The 20,176-nt window shown below is 33.6% G+C and overlaps 2 protein-coding genes across 5 annotated transcripts in view; one reads left to right on the top strand and one right to left on the bottom strand.

Moving 5' to 3' along the window:
* The window catches only part of LOC130657153 (uncharacterized), a 42,402-nt gene extending 34,583 nt beyond the window's left edge, over positions 1-7,819 (top strand). For both annotated transcript variants that reach the window (XM_057460118.1, XM_057460117.1), the window contains exons 34-42: positions 1,567-1,777; positions 2,422-2,566; positions 2,678-2,813; positions 3,193-3,391; positions 3,808-4,139; positions 4,459-4,685; positions 5,027-5,266; positions 5,769-5,957; positions 6,565-7,819. In XM_057460118.1, coding sequence (XP_057316101.1) covers positions 1,567-1,777; positions 2,422-2,566; positions 2,678-2,813; positions 3,193-3,391; positions 3,808-4,139; positions 4,459-4,685; positions 5,027-5,266; positions 5,769-5,957; positions 6,565-6,891 — 2,006 coding nt within the window. In that variant the 3' untranslated portion in view covers positions 6,892-7,819. The remainder of the gene's footprint in view (positions 1-1,566; positions 1,778-2,421; positions 2,567-2,677; positions 2,814-3,192; positions 3,392-3,807; positions 4,140-4,458; positions 4,686-5,026; positions 5,267-5,768; positions 5,958-6,564) is intronic.
* Positions 7,820-9,536: 1,717 nt separating this feature from the next.
* Positions 9,537-18,303, bottom strand: LOC130657155 (uncharacterized). Of its 3 annotated transcripts, XM_057460120.1 has the most exons (6): positions 18,215-18,303; positions 13,561-13,622; positions 11,190-11,312; positions 10,687-11,073; positions 10,453-10,561; positions 9,537-10,331 (listed from the first exon to the last, which is right to left on the bottom strand). In XM_057460120.1, exons 2-6 carry the CDS (start codon positions 13,598-13,600, stop codon positions 9,851-9,853), a joined length of 1,140 nt encoding a protein of 379 aa, XP_057316103.1. In that variant the 5' UTR covers positions 13,601-13,622; positions 18,215-18,303; the 3' UTR covers positions 9,537-9,850. The 3 variants fall into 3 exon arrangements, with proteins under 3 accessions (XP_057316103.1, XP_057316104.1, XP_057316105.1); XM_057460121.1 differs by lacking the exon at positions 18,215-18,303 and having other exon boundaries at positions 13,561-13,799; XM_057460122.1 differs by lacking the exons at positions 13,561-13,622; positions 18,215-18,303 and adding an exon at positions 11,446-12,298.
* Between the last annotated feature and the right edge of the window lie 1,873 nt (positions 18,304-20,176).

Here is a 20,176-nt window from a genome sequence, read left to right as displayed (position 1 = left end):
GCATATGTTAAACAAATATTTCTTTTACATATTGATCAGACATTCTTTACATCAGCCACGCAATCCACCACACTTTTTATTATTTTTGTAAGGCCTGGGTCAGCTGATTAGAACTTCTTCATTACGTTGACAAAAATCATTTATTTCATTGATGAGAAGTAAGAATATTTACCAGGTAAAAACATTGTCCATGTGGGTATTCAATCTTTTATCTTTTTGAGCGTCTTAATCACATTTTACACTGGCGTATTTGCGAAGGATATAATGCAGTCAATGAAACTTGCTAAAAGCAAACTTTTTGTTTTGGTCATCATTAATAGAACAGGGCTTCCACGCCTCCTCAAAACTCATCAATTCTCCTCAATTTTGAAAACTCTCCTGAAATCTCTAAAAGTAGAATTTCAACAACTTTTTCAACTCTCTTCAATTTTAGTTTTACAATCTATCGCCTCTTTTTTTTTCCTATGTATAGAAATGCTACAGCAATAATTTGTTATTCACCCATAGCATCTTAAATATTCTCAATTTCTTTGGAAAAAGGTGAAAATGTCCTCAAATCTTCTTCTCAAAAAAGGTTAAAAATCCTCCTAAAATTTGACTCGATCAAAAAGTGGCTGCGGAAGGTTGAAATAAAGTAGAATGCCAAAAAACCCGTTAAACAGAAACTCAACGGGGGTTATAAACCGCGGTAGCGTTAAAAGCAAAAATCGTAAAAAAATCGAATTATTTGGTCCACTTTCAATTTTTTGTGCTATGTAAAGTTCTTTCTGATGTCTAACTTTTAGCAGAATTATCTAGTTTAAAATAACGGAGTTCACTTTTTTTGTTATAAGCTTACCCCCTGAATAATATAGACAGTAATCACGTTGTCTGTTAAACCGTTGTCGGCTCGTTGTTTAAGTGGGTTTTTTTACTTCAACTTATCGCTTTTTGTAAATCGGGAATTTCCCTTTTGCAATACGGGAATGGCCAGATCATAAGTATTCCAAGAATTGAGAAGCAAAGAAAAAGTTAATAACGTTAACTTGATGCGAAGAGAAGGTCGTGTGGGAAACTTTATAAAAAAATGTTATTTGAACACGAGAGTTTTTCACAAAAAAAGAACTATGAATTTTTATTTGGTAAGGTTAACAATGCTTAGACATTATTCTTCGATCTTCTATCAGAGAGTTCGCTACTAAATTATTATTTTTTTGCGTCAACCAATTTGTGTTCAATTTTTACTACCTACACTTATTATTTCAAATATTTTATCGATATTTCCTCGTTTTTTCTTTTTATATTTATCACATGACTGTTTATTCTGTTTGTGTAGTATTTGTTCATATCGCTCCTCATTCTGTTTGTGTAGTTTTGTTCATATGGCTCCTCATTCTGTTTGTGCAATATTTTTACATGTAGCTTCTCATTCTGTTTATGTAGTATTTGTTCATATCGCTCCTCATTCTGTTTGTGTAATATTTTAACATTAGCTCCTCATTCTGTTTGTGTAGTATTTGTTTATTTGGCTCCTTATTCTGTATGCGTAGTATTTGTTGATATGGCTTCTCATTTTGTTTCTGATAGAGCAAATTCACAGCCTAACAATTTGCCAAGACTTGCCTGTACTCCCGTTGGTGTCGCTGAAGAACTTGTTGGAAGAAACTTCTTCACAAACCGAACAAGGTGCTGAGTTGCGCAGGTTGGCGTTCCAACAGAATGTCATCTCGTTTGTTTTGAACAACTTAAAGCAACTGTCACACTACAAAGGGAAAGAGGAGAAGAAGGTCGGAAAAAGGTGAGGATTTTAGTTTAGCCTGGTTTCCAATAACGTAAAAATTGTTCAGCATCTGTTGTACGCCATTTTTTAAAGCAGGTAGTCAAATTGAAAATTTACGTGGCTAATGACAGTAAAGGTGGCAGTAACGAATGTGAGATGGAACTTTAACAATGATATTCTAGGAAATGTCATAGGTTTTTTTTTTGTTACATAAATGGTTGTTGGAGATGACCTTTAGTATGGGATTCAGGATTTTTGTGGGTCAATTTTTTGTAGGCAGAGGTATAACTTCTGCACACTATGCTAATCTTTTTTACGCCGCCAACGGGCGGAATAGTCTGTTCATGACAGTTTGTGCGTTACAAGTTTCAACAAGTTCCGATGTTTAAAGGCCGACGAAGGTCTTCCAAAAAGCCCGATAAAGTGCTTACATGAATAAAAAAAGATGGGGAAGGGCTTTGTAGCAATTACTATCATTCCTGTTCTATTCCTTAAAAGAGTAAATACCGTGTACTATTTGCACGAACATGCAAACACCGTCAATCGTGTAAAAAATACCTGCTGCTACACGTCGTCGTCGGCGGCATCGCAAACGTTGACCTTTTCAACTTTAAAATTTGTAACTCAACCTGTTACCCAAAAGCTAAGTTTTTTGTTTGCAGTTTAACAGGTGAAGGACTTCCGGATGCTAATTACTGGGCAAAAGGTACGGGCTTTGGTACAGGTTCGACTGTTTCAAGCTGGGACATCGAGAAGGCGCTGAAGGAAAAGAAAAAAGAAGAAGAACAAATTGTTGTGATTTTTCAGGTCTGTTTGTTGTTGCTTACAATTCTTGGTTGTATATTTTTGTTAGTTTCGACGTACATTGCTTAATAATTTAACAGTGTGTGTGCAACCAGGTAGACGCTTTTGTTGTAGGTATTAGCTGCATTCATTGGAACTGTGGAAACTGCCGAAGTGTGCCAAAGTGTACCTTTGATGAATGATTTTGAAGAAATGCTCACCAAGTCTTGTGTTGTTAGTGTACTGGCTGGTTACTTACACAATGATTCAGGTTACTTCAGATATTGTTTTTGCGTCACTTTGACGCATGTAGTTGTCCCTTTAGAAGTTTTAGTTTGAACAAGAATAAAGCTAAGTTTCCTGGCGATGGTGTCTTTAAGTTTTAAGTTTTCGTAACAACATTAAAATATGTATTAAGACAAATAAAAAAAAGTTGAAAATGATTTTCCACCTTTTTTTATTTTTGTCTTTATTAATATGGCTGTTAATTTAGTTTATTTTTCTTTTTTTTTTTTTGTAAAATGATAAGCACTCGAAGAAATCAACTCTACCCTTTGCCATTACTTTAACTGCCAATGTTTTCATAAATCTCCTCCCATTGTCACCCATTTTGTCAACACAGTAGTGGTCAACTTTGTTCCTGTTTTTAGTATTGGACATGTCACGCCACATTCCGTTGTACCACGCTGTGTTGTCATTGCTACGTGCACTTGCATCAGTGGATGTGTTTATACCTCTGCTGACCAGTATGAAAGGTCAATCCGTTGTCAATATTGACAATAGTAATACTCTCATTAAATTGCTGACGAAGTTGAAAGCTTGTGTTGATACTTATCAGAAAAGATTAAAGTAAGTTCGGTTTATAGTGCTTCTCTTTTGTGTATGTTGTGACATGGATAGTATGGCTTTTTGTAAATTACTTGCAACAGGGCTTATTAAGGTTGCATTATTCAAATTGTTTTTAATAGGAAAAGAGGGAGGAGATTAATAAGCTGCGATAGTGTCCCCTCCCCTTTATAATTAGATTATCAAGAGTACTCGTAACGAAGTTTCAATATTTTTCATATTGCCTATTCTCAATAATACTACCAAAACTTCTCTATAAGTCTTCCAAAATTAGTGTCTTATATGATTTCGGTCAGCTCCTTCCAGAAATGCGACTTGACAGTGTTGGCCTTCTTTGCATAACAAGTGCAAATGATTTAAAATATTTCATAATATATTGTCTGTTATAGTATTATTTTTGTGAGTTTTTCTGTGCTTAGAACTTCAAACAAGCCGAAAGGTATGAAACTTGCTGATAAAAGCAAACCAACTATCTCTGCAACAAAACCTCGCCTGATAGTATCAAAAGATAAAGAGAAGGAGAGCAGTAAGGAATCGAAAGAAGCTGATGTGGAAGAGTTAAACACTCTTTTGGACGACATTCACTCCACCGCAGAGTTTGTTCAGACCATGATTGAACAACACCAAGAGACTATGAACTCCACTCTAGTGTTCGATGCGGATGCGCTCAACGAAGAGATCATTTGCTCATCAGAAGATAAAGAAAGTGAGGAGGAGAGATATGTTAACGAGATGATACAACTCCAATTTGGTATGATTCAGCCATTCCTGTACCCTTTTATTAGTAACTAGTGAAAAAGGCCGGTGGAAATATCCACTTAGGCTGAAGAACAATAGAAAAATAGATTGTTTTAGGTGTTTAAATGCATTAACTAAAAAAAGGCGAAATTTGTTTATCTGTTGCCTGTATTGTGTAGAAAAAACGTATAACATATTGTTAGGTTGACGAACTTATAAGGAAATATAAGGCTGACGTGAGCGAAGACCCCCTCCGAGCTTGAATATAGACAGGCACCGTTTCCGTATTTTTACAAGAGATTGTTCGTTTATAAATAGTGTTGTGTTTTTAGATACATACGAAATTGTTGGAGAGAAGGAGGATGGAACTCTACAGTTTAACGTACCGTACCATTACGCAACGTCTGTACTCGCAGCCGCGAAAAATGCTGACATGGCAAATGCTGCACGTGCACGTCGTTTGGCGCAAGAAGTCGCCTCTTTGTCTACCTCGTTACCAATCTCCTATAGTTCGACTGTATTTTTACAATGTGATGAGGAGAGGCTTGATGTTATGAAGGTTGATATTGCATATAGTGTTTTAACTTCTTCGGGAAATTTTAGTTCCTTGTAGTGAGAAAGAGTCAAGCAGCGAATAGAAACAGAGATTTTGTGTTTGAGATTTGAGCCAGTATTTTACCTCTTGCTTGTGTTACTAGTTCAAGCTCGTAACGACTTGCTCGCAATATACACAGTTAGACATACAATCTGTCGATTTCTCGATATTTGTTGTCTTTCGTTTTTTACAGTGTTTTTTCTATCTTGAACCAACAGATCTAATACGTTAAAGATCAAGTGGTAAGGTCTTAAATTTTGTGGAAGTATGACACTTTGTAATATTATCTGATGCTTTCTTTGCAGGTTTTAATTACTGGTCCGGAAGACACGCCCTATGAGAACGGTTGTTTCGAATTTGATGTTTACTTTCCACCCGACTATCCTTCGTCACCGATGTGTGTAAACCTACAGACGACAGGTAAACACACTGTCAGGTTCAATCCTAACCTATATAACGATGGGAAGGTATGTCTCAGTATATTAAACACATGGCATGGACGCCCTGAAGAAAGGTGGAATGCTCAAACATCCAACCTTTTACAGGTTAGTGAGAAAGAATTTTTTTGTGATTACCGTAGTCTAAGTGAAAGTTATATTTGGTGATGAAATTTTTGTTTACTTTATATCATTTCTTTCACTTGCTTAATTGTAACTTTTCTAACTACAATCGAGTTGTTCTATAATTCAGACCATAGGAACCAAAAAAGTATTCACTAGAAAGAGGTGTCCTTTAGATAGAGTTTTATGCAGTACAATGATAAAAAGACTTGAAAACAGAGAGGAAAAAGAGGAAAGGTGTGAGCCATGTAAAATGTCTCTGTTATAACGAGGCGTTTGCTTTTTAAATCGGAGGAAGGCATTCCAAGTTTACGTCGGCAGTCGGTAACTATCGAGGCAAATACCGACGTGATAAATCTTTGACATGGTTTATAGAGTTTTTTCTCGATAATTGTCGACGTGACAAACAGTAAATTTGAAATACTATATTGTTACTCAAGGTAATTTTAACACTTTTGATTTTAAATTCCCAACCTTTGCATTTCAGGTTTTGGTATCAATCCAATCTCTTATTCTTGTGACCGACCCTTATTTTAACGAGCCAGGATATGAACGATTGCGCGGTACACCACAAGGTAAACAAAACTGCAACGATTACAACGCCAACATCAAACAAGCAACTGTGAAATGGGCGATACTTGAACAAATTAAAAAGCCTTCACCTTGCTTTAAAGAGGTATGTTACTGGAGATACACTGTATATTACAAGCAAGTTATTTTCTGTCAAAGAAACCAGTGATGGACTCTAGTCTAGTAATTTTAGTACTGAAAGTTTCTTATTTGGTTTCTTAAAGCCATACCATATATCGAATAAAATTAACATTGGCTTGTCTCTGTACGTTATTTAATCACACAAGCGTATGTACAAAAAGTTCATGAAGCATATCTTAATTCTTTAAAGCCTAAAATATCCAGTACTGAAAGTTTCTTTTTTTGGAATTTCCAGCCTCTTCCAGTTTCATATAATCGGGTTTCTTTTTTTTAAAAAAAAATGGCTTAAATGTTGTTTTCTTTTTGATAAAGCTCTGATAAAGCACTAACGTTTGCTAATCATGTCTTTTTTTAAAAAAAAATGTAAATGAATTTCTATATTATTAACACTCGGTTGTATGTCTCGCCCCTCCCCGCCCCTCTTCCCCGCTGAGTAATTGTTATTGTTATAGTGATTAGTAGTAACAAATAAAATTGATTAGATGTACAAATTATTTAAATCAGAGCGTTGGATTCTATAAATTTCCTTAAGAATAGTTTATAAGATTAAAATATTATTTACATGTCTCTAGATTGTTCACAAACACGTTCTTCGAAAGAAAACAAGAATTATTGCCCAGTGTGAACAGTGGCTTAAAGAATTAAAAGAGCAAGCATCGAAACGAAAGACAACTGCACATAGCTACGAATCGTTGAAAGCACACTTCGCCGAACTGAAATTAGAACTGATGAAGTTGGAAAAGAAATCTGTTGAAGAGAAAACAACTGACAAGGAGAGTGATGATCTTAGTCGGTCAACTTTTTCGGAAGAGCTCCCTAAGCAAAATGCTGAACCATCGAGTGATGATTTTGCAAACAAAGATGGAGACCTCAAGTACACAGAAGTGGTTTACTTGTAGGTACCCTGGAAGTTGAATTTCAGTAGTATTAACTGCGTCACGTTTTTTTGGAGGAGCAATGAACGGAGTCCGTTTGGGCTAACAAACCCCGGGTATTTTATCCCTTCGTTTTATTGACAAAAGGTCCTGAAAAAAAATGCTGAAATAGAGTATACCAGTTTGTTGTAAAGTATTTTTAAATGACATTTTTAAAAATCGTAAGACTTTGAAAAGGAATATTTAATATTTCATAAATTTAAATTTTTGGCGTTTAATTTATGTGACTGTGACTGTGTCGTTGTTTTGTGTTTGTCGTATCCATTTTTTGCTCTCTGCATCGTGTTTGTCTGTTTTTTTAGTAAGTTGCTTAAACGAGCAAATAAGTTTTACAGTTTCATTCGTATTTTATCCGTAAGCGTGTACCTTAATGCCAGAATGAATTTTTTGGTCTTAGCGCATCCCTTACATTAACTTACAGTTGTGAAAAAAACCGAAGAAATAATTTTTTTTTCTGGATATTCCTCTTGATAGAAAAACAAATAATGTATTGGTGAAAAGCGTGAGTCATGTTTGTTCTGCTTTAACTATCCCTTAACCCTGTGGAGCTGACATTTGCGTGCCATTAATTTTCCCGCGTTTTCGCTACGAGAACGTAAAAAAACCGGGAAAATTTTGTTATTAAGGTATCTAAAGAGCAGATAGAGCATTTTTGTACTCAAATACTTCTATTCACTTCCACCATTTTGTATGAAAAGTTATAAACCTTTGTTCGATGTAAAATTATTATTGTAGCTGTCACTATAGTAACCAGTAATATCTACTTTGCTTTGTAATTTTAAATATTTTGGTTACGAGGTAATCTTGTAGTTCTAAAGAAATAAGAAAATATGTATGTAATTTTATCGAGATAAAAATGTTTTTTTTATGATAATATTACGTTTTAATTTTATTTTTCAATTCTTAAAATGTGTCGCCACTTGATATAAACAAAGTAACTCTACAAACCCCCTTATGCTTTTTATCACTGAGACAATGAACCTTTGGTATAGGGACTAAGCGAAATTAGTTAAGTACAGGCTTTAGTTAACTCAATTATGTTCACTGTCCTTCAAAGTTTTTTTTTATTCTTTAAGATGTCTACTTCTTGGGACAAGACTTACAGAGGAAAAATACAGAGGAAAAAATATTAATGAGTGGACAGTCAGGGAAAATGTTTTTAGTAATGAAGGCCGAGAAAATTCAGAGAATGAATACTTTCCAAAAAGTGTTATTTTTATATTTTTTTTTATTTTATAGTTCTCTACAATCAAATAGATCCATAATATAACAATGAAATAATGTTGCTTGAACGGTGAAGTAAACCAGATATTAACGATTTGTCATATTCATCATTTTTGTTGGCGTATTAATGAAGACGTCAAAAAACTTGGGAACTCGTATTGATGCCAGAATTGAACAATTTCGAAAAATATGTATATGTATGGACTTTTATTTTTTTCCTTTCCCCAACTTCAAAGTTGGATTTTTGAAGAAAAACCACTGTTTTGACTCTTACGTTGAGTGTAAGAAAGGGAACCAAAATATAACACTAACAGATATCTTATCTGTTAGTGTTATAAAAAGGGTAAAAAAGAGGGATAAAAATAGTTCACGTTTAACTAACTATTTTACCAATCAACGAGTGAAGAAGAAAAGCGTCAACTTAGTATCAGGCCCTCTCCCACCCTTGTTTCCAGGGTCTTGCGCCGTTATTACGAAGTAGTATTAAATTAATTGAATAGACAAAATCTCTAGTAAGGAGGTGGGCCCTCCCCTAGCAGTGTATACCCTAAGGTTAATTTTCTTCAATTTTTATGACCCAGAAAGTATTTTTTAAAAAGGGCTACCTCGTCCCCAGACCTTCTTTTATCTTTTCTCACATCGGGACGGCGATACGTATCACCGTCCCGATGTAAGATACAAAATGTCCTGGGGGCGAGGTTGAAAGAGTGCAAAAATTCAAGTTACAAAGTTAGAACTACTATAAACAACAAGGAAGCAAAAATTTCTAGAAGTTACGACTTAGCATGCTTTTTCTTTTATACGTTTTAATATATAAATTTACTAATCATGATATATACAAAAATTACTTGAATATCCTCGCCACCTTTGTTACTCGGTTAATTCAAAAAAATGGTTCGTGCTTTATCACTATGATTGTGCAAAATTTAGGTTTTATGGCTCAATTAGTCGTTGCATTAATTGTTTGTTTAAATTCGTCTATTAAATAAATTACTTTTTTATTTAATGCATCATTTTTGCTGTTTTAAAATGTTTTAATTTATACAGAGCATATATTCTAGTCACGTCTTGTTTATATTTTAGACTTCCGGAAAGAGTTTTAAACACAAAGGTTTTTTCAATCTCACATAAGACAAAACCAAAGGAATGTTGAAGCATTGACTTTAGGTTGTCATCAATCACTTTTGTCATTTTATAATTACAGAGACAATTCTGACCGATGACGTGTTCGGAAAAGTAATATATACAACCTCGGACCCAGTGCTTTCTATGTTTGCTTCATCGGGAACGGCTGGGTAACTTATTTAGGTATATATCTCGGTCGACGTTTTAAAAAAATGTAAAAGATCTGGAGAAAATGTGTCGGTGGAAAAAAGTAAAAAACATTTAGTATTGTTGATCTTACCAAAATTTTTTGTATATATACATGTCTTGTCAGCTAAATTTTATTTTTGTAGCAAAATAAATAAAATATACAATAGACCAGCTAATCACACTTCTGGCGCCGCCATTATGTGATGATACCTCCACTTGGAAATTTGTAATCCACAAGTGACCGTGCTTGAAACTTGTATTGATTCGTCATCAGATTTTTAAGTTTTTGAGTCTTTTTTTTTAAGGTATTAGATACATTTTAAAAACTCGTTTTTTTCGTTCTTTTTCGTTGCGTCAATATATTCCAATTTATGTTTAAACAATATCACTGTTCATATCGGTCATCTCTTGTTAGAGTCATGTCAGAAGGAAAGCTAGTTGGTATAACAGAGGATGCACGCCCACTCATATAGCTCATTCCATCATCACCTACTCCTTGAGGTAAAGACGCCGAATATTTCGGAACGTCGTAATCATATCCATCGTTTTCGTACATACCGAAATTTGGTCCAGGATCAAGTATAGGTGCCGATAATCTGTGTCTGGCAAAATCGGGATTACGAAGAACATATTCGGGTTCGGACATCGGGTACATTCTTGAACTGTATGAATAGAGTGATGTTACATCAGGTGGGTAGGCAGCCGACATGCGTCTGTTGGGTACAATTGGTCCATCTAATACAGATGATCCTGTTGGAGAGGGCCTTCTCATTTGTCCATATTGATCAAACTGATTCAGGTTTGTTGGAGTAAGGGATGAACTTCTTGCTTTGATTTTCTCGTCCTGCTCCTGCTGCAGCCTCTTTCTAAAAATTTAAAAGTCGTATAAAGTAATGTTTCTTTATATTAACACTGCACACAATTTTGCAAAAAAACACTGCGCAGGTTTTATACATTAAAAAATATCGAAATTTTTGTATGACTTACCCTTTCTCGATTTTTTTCCATCGATAGAAAATAATGAAAGCAAGCATTATTAACACCACAGCGGCTACAACACCTGACCAAATGTAAATCACTGTTTTCTTGGTATCCACTGTAAGAACAAATAAAGAGAAAATCAATAGATATGAAAATATAAAATAACAAATAAAAATAACAGGCACCACTCCAGTGTACCAAAAATATATTATACTTTTTACTGCTATCTATAAAACTTACCATCTTTTACACATTCAAAGTTTTCTGCTTTTTCTCCAGCCTTGCATCCACATTTGAAACTCCCCTCTGTGTTAATACATGGCCTGCTATCGCACGACTGTCTCCCGGAACCTGCTTTGCACTCATTAAAATCAACTATATCACCCAACACTTTTATTCCTGTGCCATCGGTTTCAATGTTTCTCGCTGACGTAGAGGCTACTGATTGGATGTTTGCTCGATTCTCTGCTGTGAGTTTTCTAAGGAAAGTTAGTTTAAAGGCATTTCCAACTGAAATCTGCACTATTGTCGTTATATTAAGCCGAGCAAGGTTTTTTTTTAGTTCTGCTTTCAATGCATCAGGACGTACGGGAGTACGATCGTAGGTTAGTTGGTACGAGTCTGCGTCTAAAATGAAAGTAAACGAAATTCAATTCACTCTGGTCGCAACTTCGATAACGAACTGTCAAAATACATAGAAATGTGAAATATAACAAAACATTCATTTAAAAATTAATACTTACATTGATCACAGATGACTCCGTAAAATCCAGATTTACAAGTGCAAGTACCTGCCGAATTGTCTATGCCACCATTTAGACAAGCTGCTGCATGCGTCAAAGATGCACAACTCAAAATAAGTAGAACTAAAGAAAATAAAAGCTTAAATTTAATACGTCAAATAAGTAATTTTATTTATTTCTCTGCTGATATGAAATTGTGTCACCATCTTCTTAATGACGTCATATAAATATTCTGCTGAGAAAATAAGATCTTTACCTATGCATACATCCATCACAATGTGTTAAAATGAAAATACTATGTTTATATTTTATAGATATATGTTATAATAAATAGGTAATAATTCTATATAAATTTCTAATATATTTTTATTCTTCCACCTAAGTACTTTGTCTTCTCATACTAGTTATATGAAATCTGATGAAGTTATATTGAATCTACAAGTCATAATACGCTTACATAACATTTCGGAACGCGTTATGAAACAAAAGACAAATTTAATCACTTCAAAACAATAGCACAGGAAAGAAGTTTAACGATACAGTTATTATTTTAATTGTCCGAGTCTTTCACTCGAATATTTATAGATAATCAGTTTTCACGTCAGCCGAAAGAACGTCGATGCCGATTTCCGTAAATAACAACGGGAGGATTCTTGTGGTGGCAGCCCACGTGCCAAAAAGATATTGACAGGAGATTGAAGGATTCATAATATTTATCATGTAAATCAAAATTACGTAAAATTTAACATTTCTTACATTACTACTCAAAGAATGAAGATCGTTTTGCCATTACTTGGACCCATCCTCCTTAGACTCGAAGTATGATATGATTTTGATATGGCTAGAGAGATATGTAAAGGCCGAAAATTATTTCTCAATATTCATCCACGAAACATGGGCACGAAGTAACTTTGTGACGTTTTATTGTTTATAAAATTTAATTTTAACATTCTTTACATCACTGCTCAAAAAATGAAGAACATTTTGGAACGATCTGTAGCTGTACGCCTTATGACATTACTTAGGCTAGGGAGATCTCATTTTCACACAAAAGAAATATGGGCACGAAGTAACTTTGTGACGTTTTATCGTTTATAAAATTAATTTTTAGCGCAATTGTCTCATCTATTTTGTTAATGATGTGAATTTGGTTTTAATGTGTCTTCCTGCAAGTATTATTCACTGCTGAGGGTAATTTAACTTTTATTACTGACGTTCTTCAACAATTAAACTGGAAATTAAAACAAAGAAATTCAGAATTAGAAACTTGTTTTTAAAATTCTTTACACGTGTTCGGCCCATGATTCACGCAGGTCAATAATTTAGTTAAATTGAAAGACATTCTTGCGCCTATAACAATATCTAACACCAAATTCTAACCAATCAGATTCTCTTATTTTAGAGCGATACGATTTTTCTTTTTTATGTTGTTTACCCTTTGTTATTTGTGTTAACTTGAACTTTATTTAACAATACCAGAAACTTTTCTAACAGGTATGTCTGACTTGCAAGTTTATCGTAATTGCTTTATCCGCTACCAGTTGTAGCTAAACCGGAGTCAATCTCTTTTAAGGAATAAAAGAATCTTTACAGAATATTACCAACGAATCAAATTTCGCTTTTATTTTTTAATGATAGCTACTCAATTTTCTATGATTCTGGTAAGTTTCATGGAAGCTTGTAGGTAATGTTCGCACAACATTGACAGTCGCTTTTGGACTAACTGCTGGTCACTTACACCACACGCTTTGTAGTATACACCTGTATACAAACCAGTGTCTTTCCATCTTATTCGTGTTCAGTTCTTCTGCTAAAGTATGCTCTGCTCCCTCCCATCTACTGGGTTTTGGTATTTTTGTTCAGTTTTTGGTGTAATTTTTGTTCAGTTTTTGGTGTAATTTTTGATACAGGGGAAAAGGGAGAGGCAACATTTGAAATAAAGTTATAGACTTTCGATAACCATTGTTGTTGTTGTCGTCTCGTTGCATAGCGAACTTTTCAAAATTTGTTTCTACCAAAAACATGGGAGGCATGGCTACCTCTCCCCGCGGTTTTGCCGGCCCTGTTGTATGTTTGTAGTTTGTAGAAGAACGGACACTAAGCTCATTCCAATTTTTGTTTGTTTGTAGAATTTAACGAGAAAGCAGTCCAAAATATTAAAATTTTATGTAATAGTTACCAAAATTAATATGAGATTAAAATATTATTGTTACTATGGACTCCAATTAAACTTTGACATGTGACAGCATTCCAATGCTATTAAGCAATTTTCATATTTCTTCATAATTGTGTGGTAAAGAGAAAATAATAACAAAAAATACCAATAGTAACAAATAATAAAAAATAAAAATAGCAACAAAAAAAAGCTTACCAAATATGGTGGAAGTATTAACACCCTGCTGTGACGTCATTCTAAATGAGCCAGGAAAATAACTAAATAAAAACGTATAATTTGTTTACAAAAAAATCAACCTTGATTAACCACAAAAACAACAACAACAACAATTTACTTTTAGAAGCAAGATTAAAACTTGTCACCGGGATTGCTTTAGAATTTGATATGTTTACAGTTTCCCAAGCTAAAAGCTATCCTTCAAATCCTCCTCTGATGCATGGATTGCTTCAAAGTTTTATTTGATTACAGATTCCTTATGCTAAAAGCTATTTTTCAAACCCCTTTAAGCTTTGGAAATATGATGCACGAATTATTTCACAATTTTTTTGATTGCAGTTTCCTTAAACTAAAAGATATATTTTAAACCCTCTTTAACTTGTAAATCTGTCAGTTTTATTGATAACTAGGCTAAGCCCCATCGCAGCGAAGACGTCCCTGAAGGTTGGAAAGTTCGGAATTATTTCGATTAGGATATGAAATAATTAGAACTCTGACTCCCCTTTCGAAAGAAACATGATTTTCCTCTGGAAAGAAACATGACTCCTCCATGTGTTGTACTCTCTCTCTCTGTCTTTATTATTATTTCCAATGACGCTGATGAAGAATGATTCCAATGAAAAAACTTGAAAATATTTATGAAGACGGAAATATGAATAAGGAATAATGAGGTGAACATACTATGGTCGTAGAGTTCCAGAAAGGCTGGTAACAAAATAATTCGTGTTAATGCAGAAAACCCCAACCTTGTCCCCAGGGCATGTGAATTGTTTTCAAACACAGTAATTATTTTGTCTCACTTTTAATAACTTTTAATAATGCATATAATGTTAATAACCGTCTAAATGGTACCATTTTGGAAAATAGGCCACAATTTGTATTTTTAAATCGTTTACTAATCGAAAACAGGATATTGTGCTAGTTATATCGCTATGGCATGTCTCGCATATATGGACAGTCAACCAGTGATATGTTTTATGTAGTTAGCAACAAATCAATACATTCAATGGTTGTCAGATGATAATTAGATCATTTATATATGGGTGTCATACATGACACAGCATAATGAGGGACGTGATTGCACACCCCAAAATTATGTAAATAGTAATTGCATGTGTCAGATATCAATAATTGAGTTCAACTTGTTTGCATATCTTAGAAGTTACTAACGTCTAATAGATGTAGCTATCGTCATTTTTTGTGTTGTCGATCGTGACACGGTATAGATAAGGTCTTTAAATCAGATAGACGTCTACATCTAACCTCGTCTTCAGCAAATACGTTACGAAAGCAATGATTAAAATGTAATTTCGAGAACTTTTTTTTATTTGGGGACCAAAGAAATTGCAAAGTACTATCCTATCCAAACAGAAAAATCTTTTTTTAAAAGTCAAATTTGTACCCATGTTCTTCATGCTTCGCGGTGATTGAGAAGCAGCTCTGAAAACAAAGTTGTCGATTTCCATAAATTCTATTAGAGTTCGTAGGAGACAATTATTTATTTTTTAATAAGACTATTGGCCAAAGTTATATTATATAGCCTTTAGATAACTATGAATAATTGTATGGTACATGCTCATTTTACTTTTTGTAAAAATAATTTGGGTTTGAATAATAATGAATATTATATAATGATTGTTAGTTGCTATAATTTTCCTTATTATTATTGTTTCCCTAGAATAGCCTCTTCAGTTCCTATTGGTACTGTTATCAATGAGGCTCCTACAAAGAGGGTGTCCTAGTGCATTTAAAACTCCCATTTAAGCTAAGGAAGACGTGCAAGCACAACAATCGCTCAACTAGACAACCACCTAGTATATTAATCCTATTTGCTAAACATTAGCTAAGCAGAAGTGATCGATTCACACTTTTTCAGCCTCAGTAATGACTCAGCCGAGGTTTGAACTGAAGTTTAGGCAATCGCTCTGCAACAAAGCCAACAGTTGATTACCATAAGAGTATTTCATACTGTGAAACGTATTTGTAGTGCAATCTCATTCCCAGGTATCTGCCTGCTTTTTGATGTTGAAAGTAATACACATAATCGCCACGTTTTTGTAAATTCTTTAAAAAACTTAGGTCCAGTCAGAACTGACATAATCACTCTTTCAATTTTACAAGCTTTTTAAAAATCCGTATTCCACAAATACGTTTACAAAAAATAAAACAGCGGTTAGTTTATCAATGATGTCAAATGCTACAGGACCTGGAATCTAGGTTGCCATATAAACGTGATAAAATAAATATTTAAGCGCTTACGAAACATCTTAACGAACACGATTTAAAAAGTTTGGTTAACCTTGCCTCCACGCGGTCTCGTAACTTTTCTATATTCACTCAATGTAATATAACATCAAACGGACCATGGGGAGAAGTTAAATGTTAAAAAAAAATATTATTGGTTGATGTTTAGGTGTGACCTCGTCCCCAGGGCTCTTTTTCTCTTTCTGACAATCTCAGACGGCGAGATTGTCAGAAAGAGAAAAAAAGCCCTGGGGACGAGGTTGGTTTAGGTCATGAACACGCGTGTACGATAAAAAACACATGCGTTGTATTACATAATAAAATGACCTTAAAATCGAAATATAATCGCCCCACGTTATTTTTTTTATTTTATCCTTTTTATCATTATAGAAGTACTTCAAGTATAAAGATCTTAAAACAAGGCCTTAAGTTATCTATATTAAAATACCCATATACGTCTGCCTGTCTTTCTGTCACGCAAAATGGTAGCTTAGCTGCGTAAGTAGCGAGACGCACGCAATGCGGTATAAAAAGGACGGCCACGGGCTAACGACTAGTATATAAATAAAAGTAAATAAAAATAAACAGTTGTATACTTATAGATGGGACTGTTGTATAATATTTTTTTCAAGGAAGATGGCTACGTCAGAGCATGTTGCAGAGACTAATCCACTAAAATATATTTGTTTTGCTACTAATAAAAAACTAATGGTTTTAAGGTTACTGTAAAGGAAAAAACTCACTTGATGACTGGTCTCAGAAAAACCCTTATAATTTATCAATACTTTGATATTTTTTTATGTTTTTTTTGTTTCTGAATGTTTGATGAAAGACTTTTTTGATGGTGTTATTTTCGTGAGATGTTAATTTTCCAAAAAGAAAATATAATGAAATAAACACACACCAATTTTTTTTCACCGTACATTTTAGAATGGCTTGTTTTTCCGAACGCGTGGTCGCAGATTTCTCGTTTTCGCACCATTATATTCACCATAAATTAAATTCGAAAAGGTTCCCGGTTTTTTTTTTCTAATAACGTCGTTATGAAATTATTTGTAATTATATATAATCATTCAAAAAAATGCATATTTTTTTCCTTCTGTCGTCATAATTGGCTAGTCAGTAATTTATACAAAAAAATCCGGGAACCTTTTGTGCATAATTTATTCAGCTTTTCATTACCGAAAATTTCAATGAGCCAATAGGAAGCTTTCGGAAAAAGAGACCACAAACGTAAAGGCATGTATGCGAAAATTTACTAACGAGATATTTGTTTTTAAAGATTTTCGTAGGTGTTATAAAAATGTGTGAACTGAGTATGCAGAAGGATGATAGAAGTGCGAACTTTTTCTTTATGCTGAATATGCGTGCAGGCTTCAGAATTATTAACAGACAGAAGTCAGGTTTACAAGAGACAGCTCATATGCATATTCCTTAATTTTGATTTTTTTTTAATTCGATAGTGAAAGTAAACTATCTAAAAAATATTAATATGCATATTTTTATACGGGAGTTCCATATTATGCATAATGTTTACAAAAAATATGCTCAACTCATTTTGCACATATTTTTCAAAGGTGTGAAGGATATAACACCTCTAAAAAGGCTTTTTCCAGATAAAAGGGATGTTCCAAATATTTTCATAAAATATAAAATATGTCATTGGAAAGAGAATTTTTTTTCTGTATGTCATGAATTTTTTGCAAAAAACCTAAAAAAAAAAATTTTTCCTTTACAGTAACCTTAAGCAATGGATGGTTTGCAAAAAGATTTTGTAATAAAAATGACGTTGAATTTTTGATTGATTTTTTTGTTGTTGTTGTTGTTGTTAAATGGAAACATTACATATTCCACAAATAATTTAACTATAATTTTGATTGATTGAGTAATAATTACGCGGTGCCAAAAATGACAATTCAGTTTAAAAAATGCTAAAAAACTACACTAGCTGGATTTTTTTTGATGAAATATCATACTTTTTTTGTCTGAGTATAGCTAAAACACTTTCTAAAAATCCCAACAGGCAGGATAAGACCCTCAGAATTTGTTTTTTCTTCTTCACCCATATCATGCTGTATAAGATGGCAGCTGAACTGTGCTCCCAGCTTATTTTAGGCGTAAAATAGTCCTAGAAACGAGGTTAGATATAGGTCTTTGTACTCTAAAAAATGTAACTATGCTTTTTGTCTGTTACTATAAATTCACCGTGGGACCATATTACTTTTTTATTTTCTAACCACGGAGTATTAGAAGATGTAAATCTAGATGAAAATTGTGGGAATTACTGCTTCGTTCTACCATTGACACGAAGCCTTATTTGAAAGACTTCGCGTCGTTAAGAAAAATCAAGATACTCAAAGCGAATTTGTCATAGGAAATAATCATTTACCTGAGCTTCGAAGCAAGGATGTTGTTCTGTAATTAAGCGACTACTTGTCCATTGCAGTCCATACCAACAAAAATTCACTGTTGTTCATAATTTTTATATTCCGTACAGTATTGTTCAGGTATTGGTAATTGCTCAAATTATCCGCTCCTACACGGGTGCTTTAGTGCGCGATAAACGCTGTCGCCTATTTGAATGCATTTTTAATCTATACGATGAAGTGTGACGCACATGTAACAATTATATAACGCTGTAGAAACTGACATCTTTGACGAGAACAATAAATTGGATGCAAATCAATTTCATTTAATTTATAAAACTAAAACAATGGGCTCTATAAGCAAAAAATATTTTCGCGTCATTTTTTAGGAAGTGATGGAGTAATCAAAAAGGATAATAAAGGTAAATTACTTTTTAATTAAGCAACCAGATAAGCAATTTTTTTTAATTTGGAGGAAATATAGTTACGTATATTATATTTTTCATTTATCACAGATTTTTTTCTTTTTATCGTATTCTTTGGAGTGGTTTAGCTAATTTTAAGTTTATATTATACTATAGCTAGACGAAATAACGCTTGACGACCTCAAAGAACAAGTTAAGATGAATTTATGTGTTTTTTTGTATGTAAATTAAAAATATCAACAAAAAATAACTAAATTTAAGGTGGCCTTTACATTGACCCGAAATTTTAAAGCGCAATGAAACTTTGTTGTCCTTGCATGTAGCTTTTCATACAGGGTCATATAAATTGCACATGCGCCAAAACTTTATACAATCGCGTGTACATGAATATTTTAAGAACGAAAGAGACCTACATTAAAAAAAGCCAACCTCATTCCCAGGTCTCTCTTTTCACTTTTTTATGGCTGACCGTCAGCCATAAAAAAAGTAAAAAAAGAGCCCTGGAAACGAGGTTGTAAAATAAGCGTCATATTGACCAGCTGCCAGAATAAAGGTTGTGATATGTTGCGAAACCAAATATAACCAAAAATGAAGTTAATCTGTCATCTGATGTAAACTTGAAAATGATACGCTTGTTTAACGAGATGCAGCGCTTATTTTGTGCATCTTTAGTTGCATGCAAAAAAACTTTGCAATCAAAAACTTTACAACAAACCCACAAAATCTCAAAAACAGAAAAAGTCAACCAAACTTTAGGAAAAAATTACACCCTGGGGCGTAAATTGGTGTTTGTAACAGGGGCGTATGTATCTTTACTATTTATCACGTACGAACCTCAAATAAAGAACAATAATGAAAAAATCACTTATATTTAAAAAAATTCGAAAAATATTAGATTAGAAAGAGTTTTTAAAAATAGGCGTGACATACCACCTGCCACAAATTTTTTGGTCTTTTAAAATGTTACTAACGAAGGTATGCCAGATAGGGCATTCTTGCCCCCCCCCCCCCCCTAGCATGAATAGGATTAAACAAAAAATTAAAAGTATTTTTAGGTTTTCAAAAATAGACCTCGAATTATTCTGAGTAAGACATCGCCACAATCAATTCATCAATAAACACATAATTGTCAATAAATTAATTAACATACAAGTTTGTATATGTCACAACTATTATCTAATTGGCAGATACTCCACCGATATTGTTCGCACTTAAGTACAAAGTACAGCACATGGTCTGGTCTGACCACAGACGCTCCAGCGGTTTATTCTAATAATCATTATATAACTTCTCAATGCAGAAAAGAAGGAGTTTACTTGGAAATAATAATTTGTGGTCATCTTTGAAGTTGCTTTGTTTTACATATTTGTAACGTACAAAAGACGTGTGTGGGTATAAAATATATTAAAAGAATTAATAAATTATTTTTCGCTACTATGGAAATGTTTACTGTTGAATGCATTTCGGAATGCGGAAACAATAAAAATATTTATTTATAGCAACTAAGTAAATTGGAAGTTGTCTGTTATCTACTTGCCCCTTCCATCCCTCCAAAAGGAT

The sequence above is a fragment of the Hydractinia symbiolongicarpus genome, chromosome 9 (genome assembly GCF_029227915.1).
Source record: "Hydractinia symbiolongicarpus strain clone_291-10 chromosome 9, HSymV2.1, whole genome shotgun sequence".
Classification (NCBI taxonomy): Eukaryota; Metazoa; Cnidaria; class Hydrozoa; order Anthoathecata; family Hydractiniidae; genus Hydractinia; species Hydractinia symbiolongicarpus.
The sequence above is the reverse complement of the archived record's forward strand: the minus strand, read 5'-3'. Positions and strand labels throughout refer to the sequence as shown.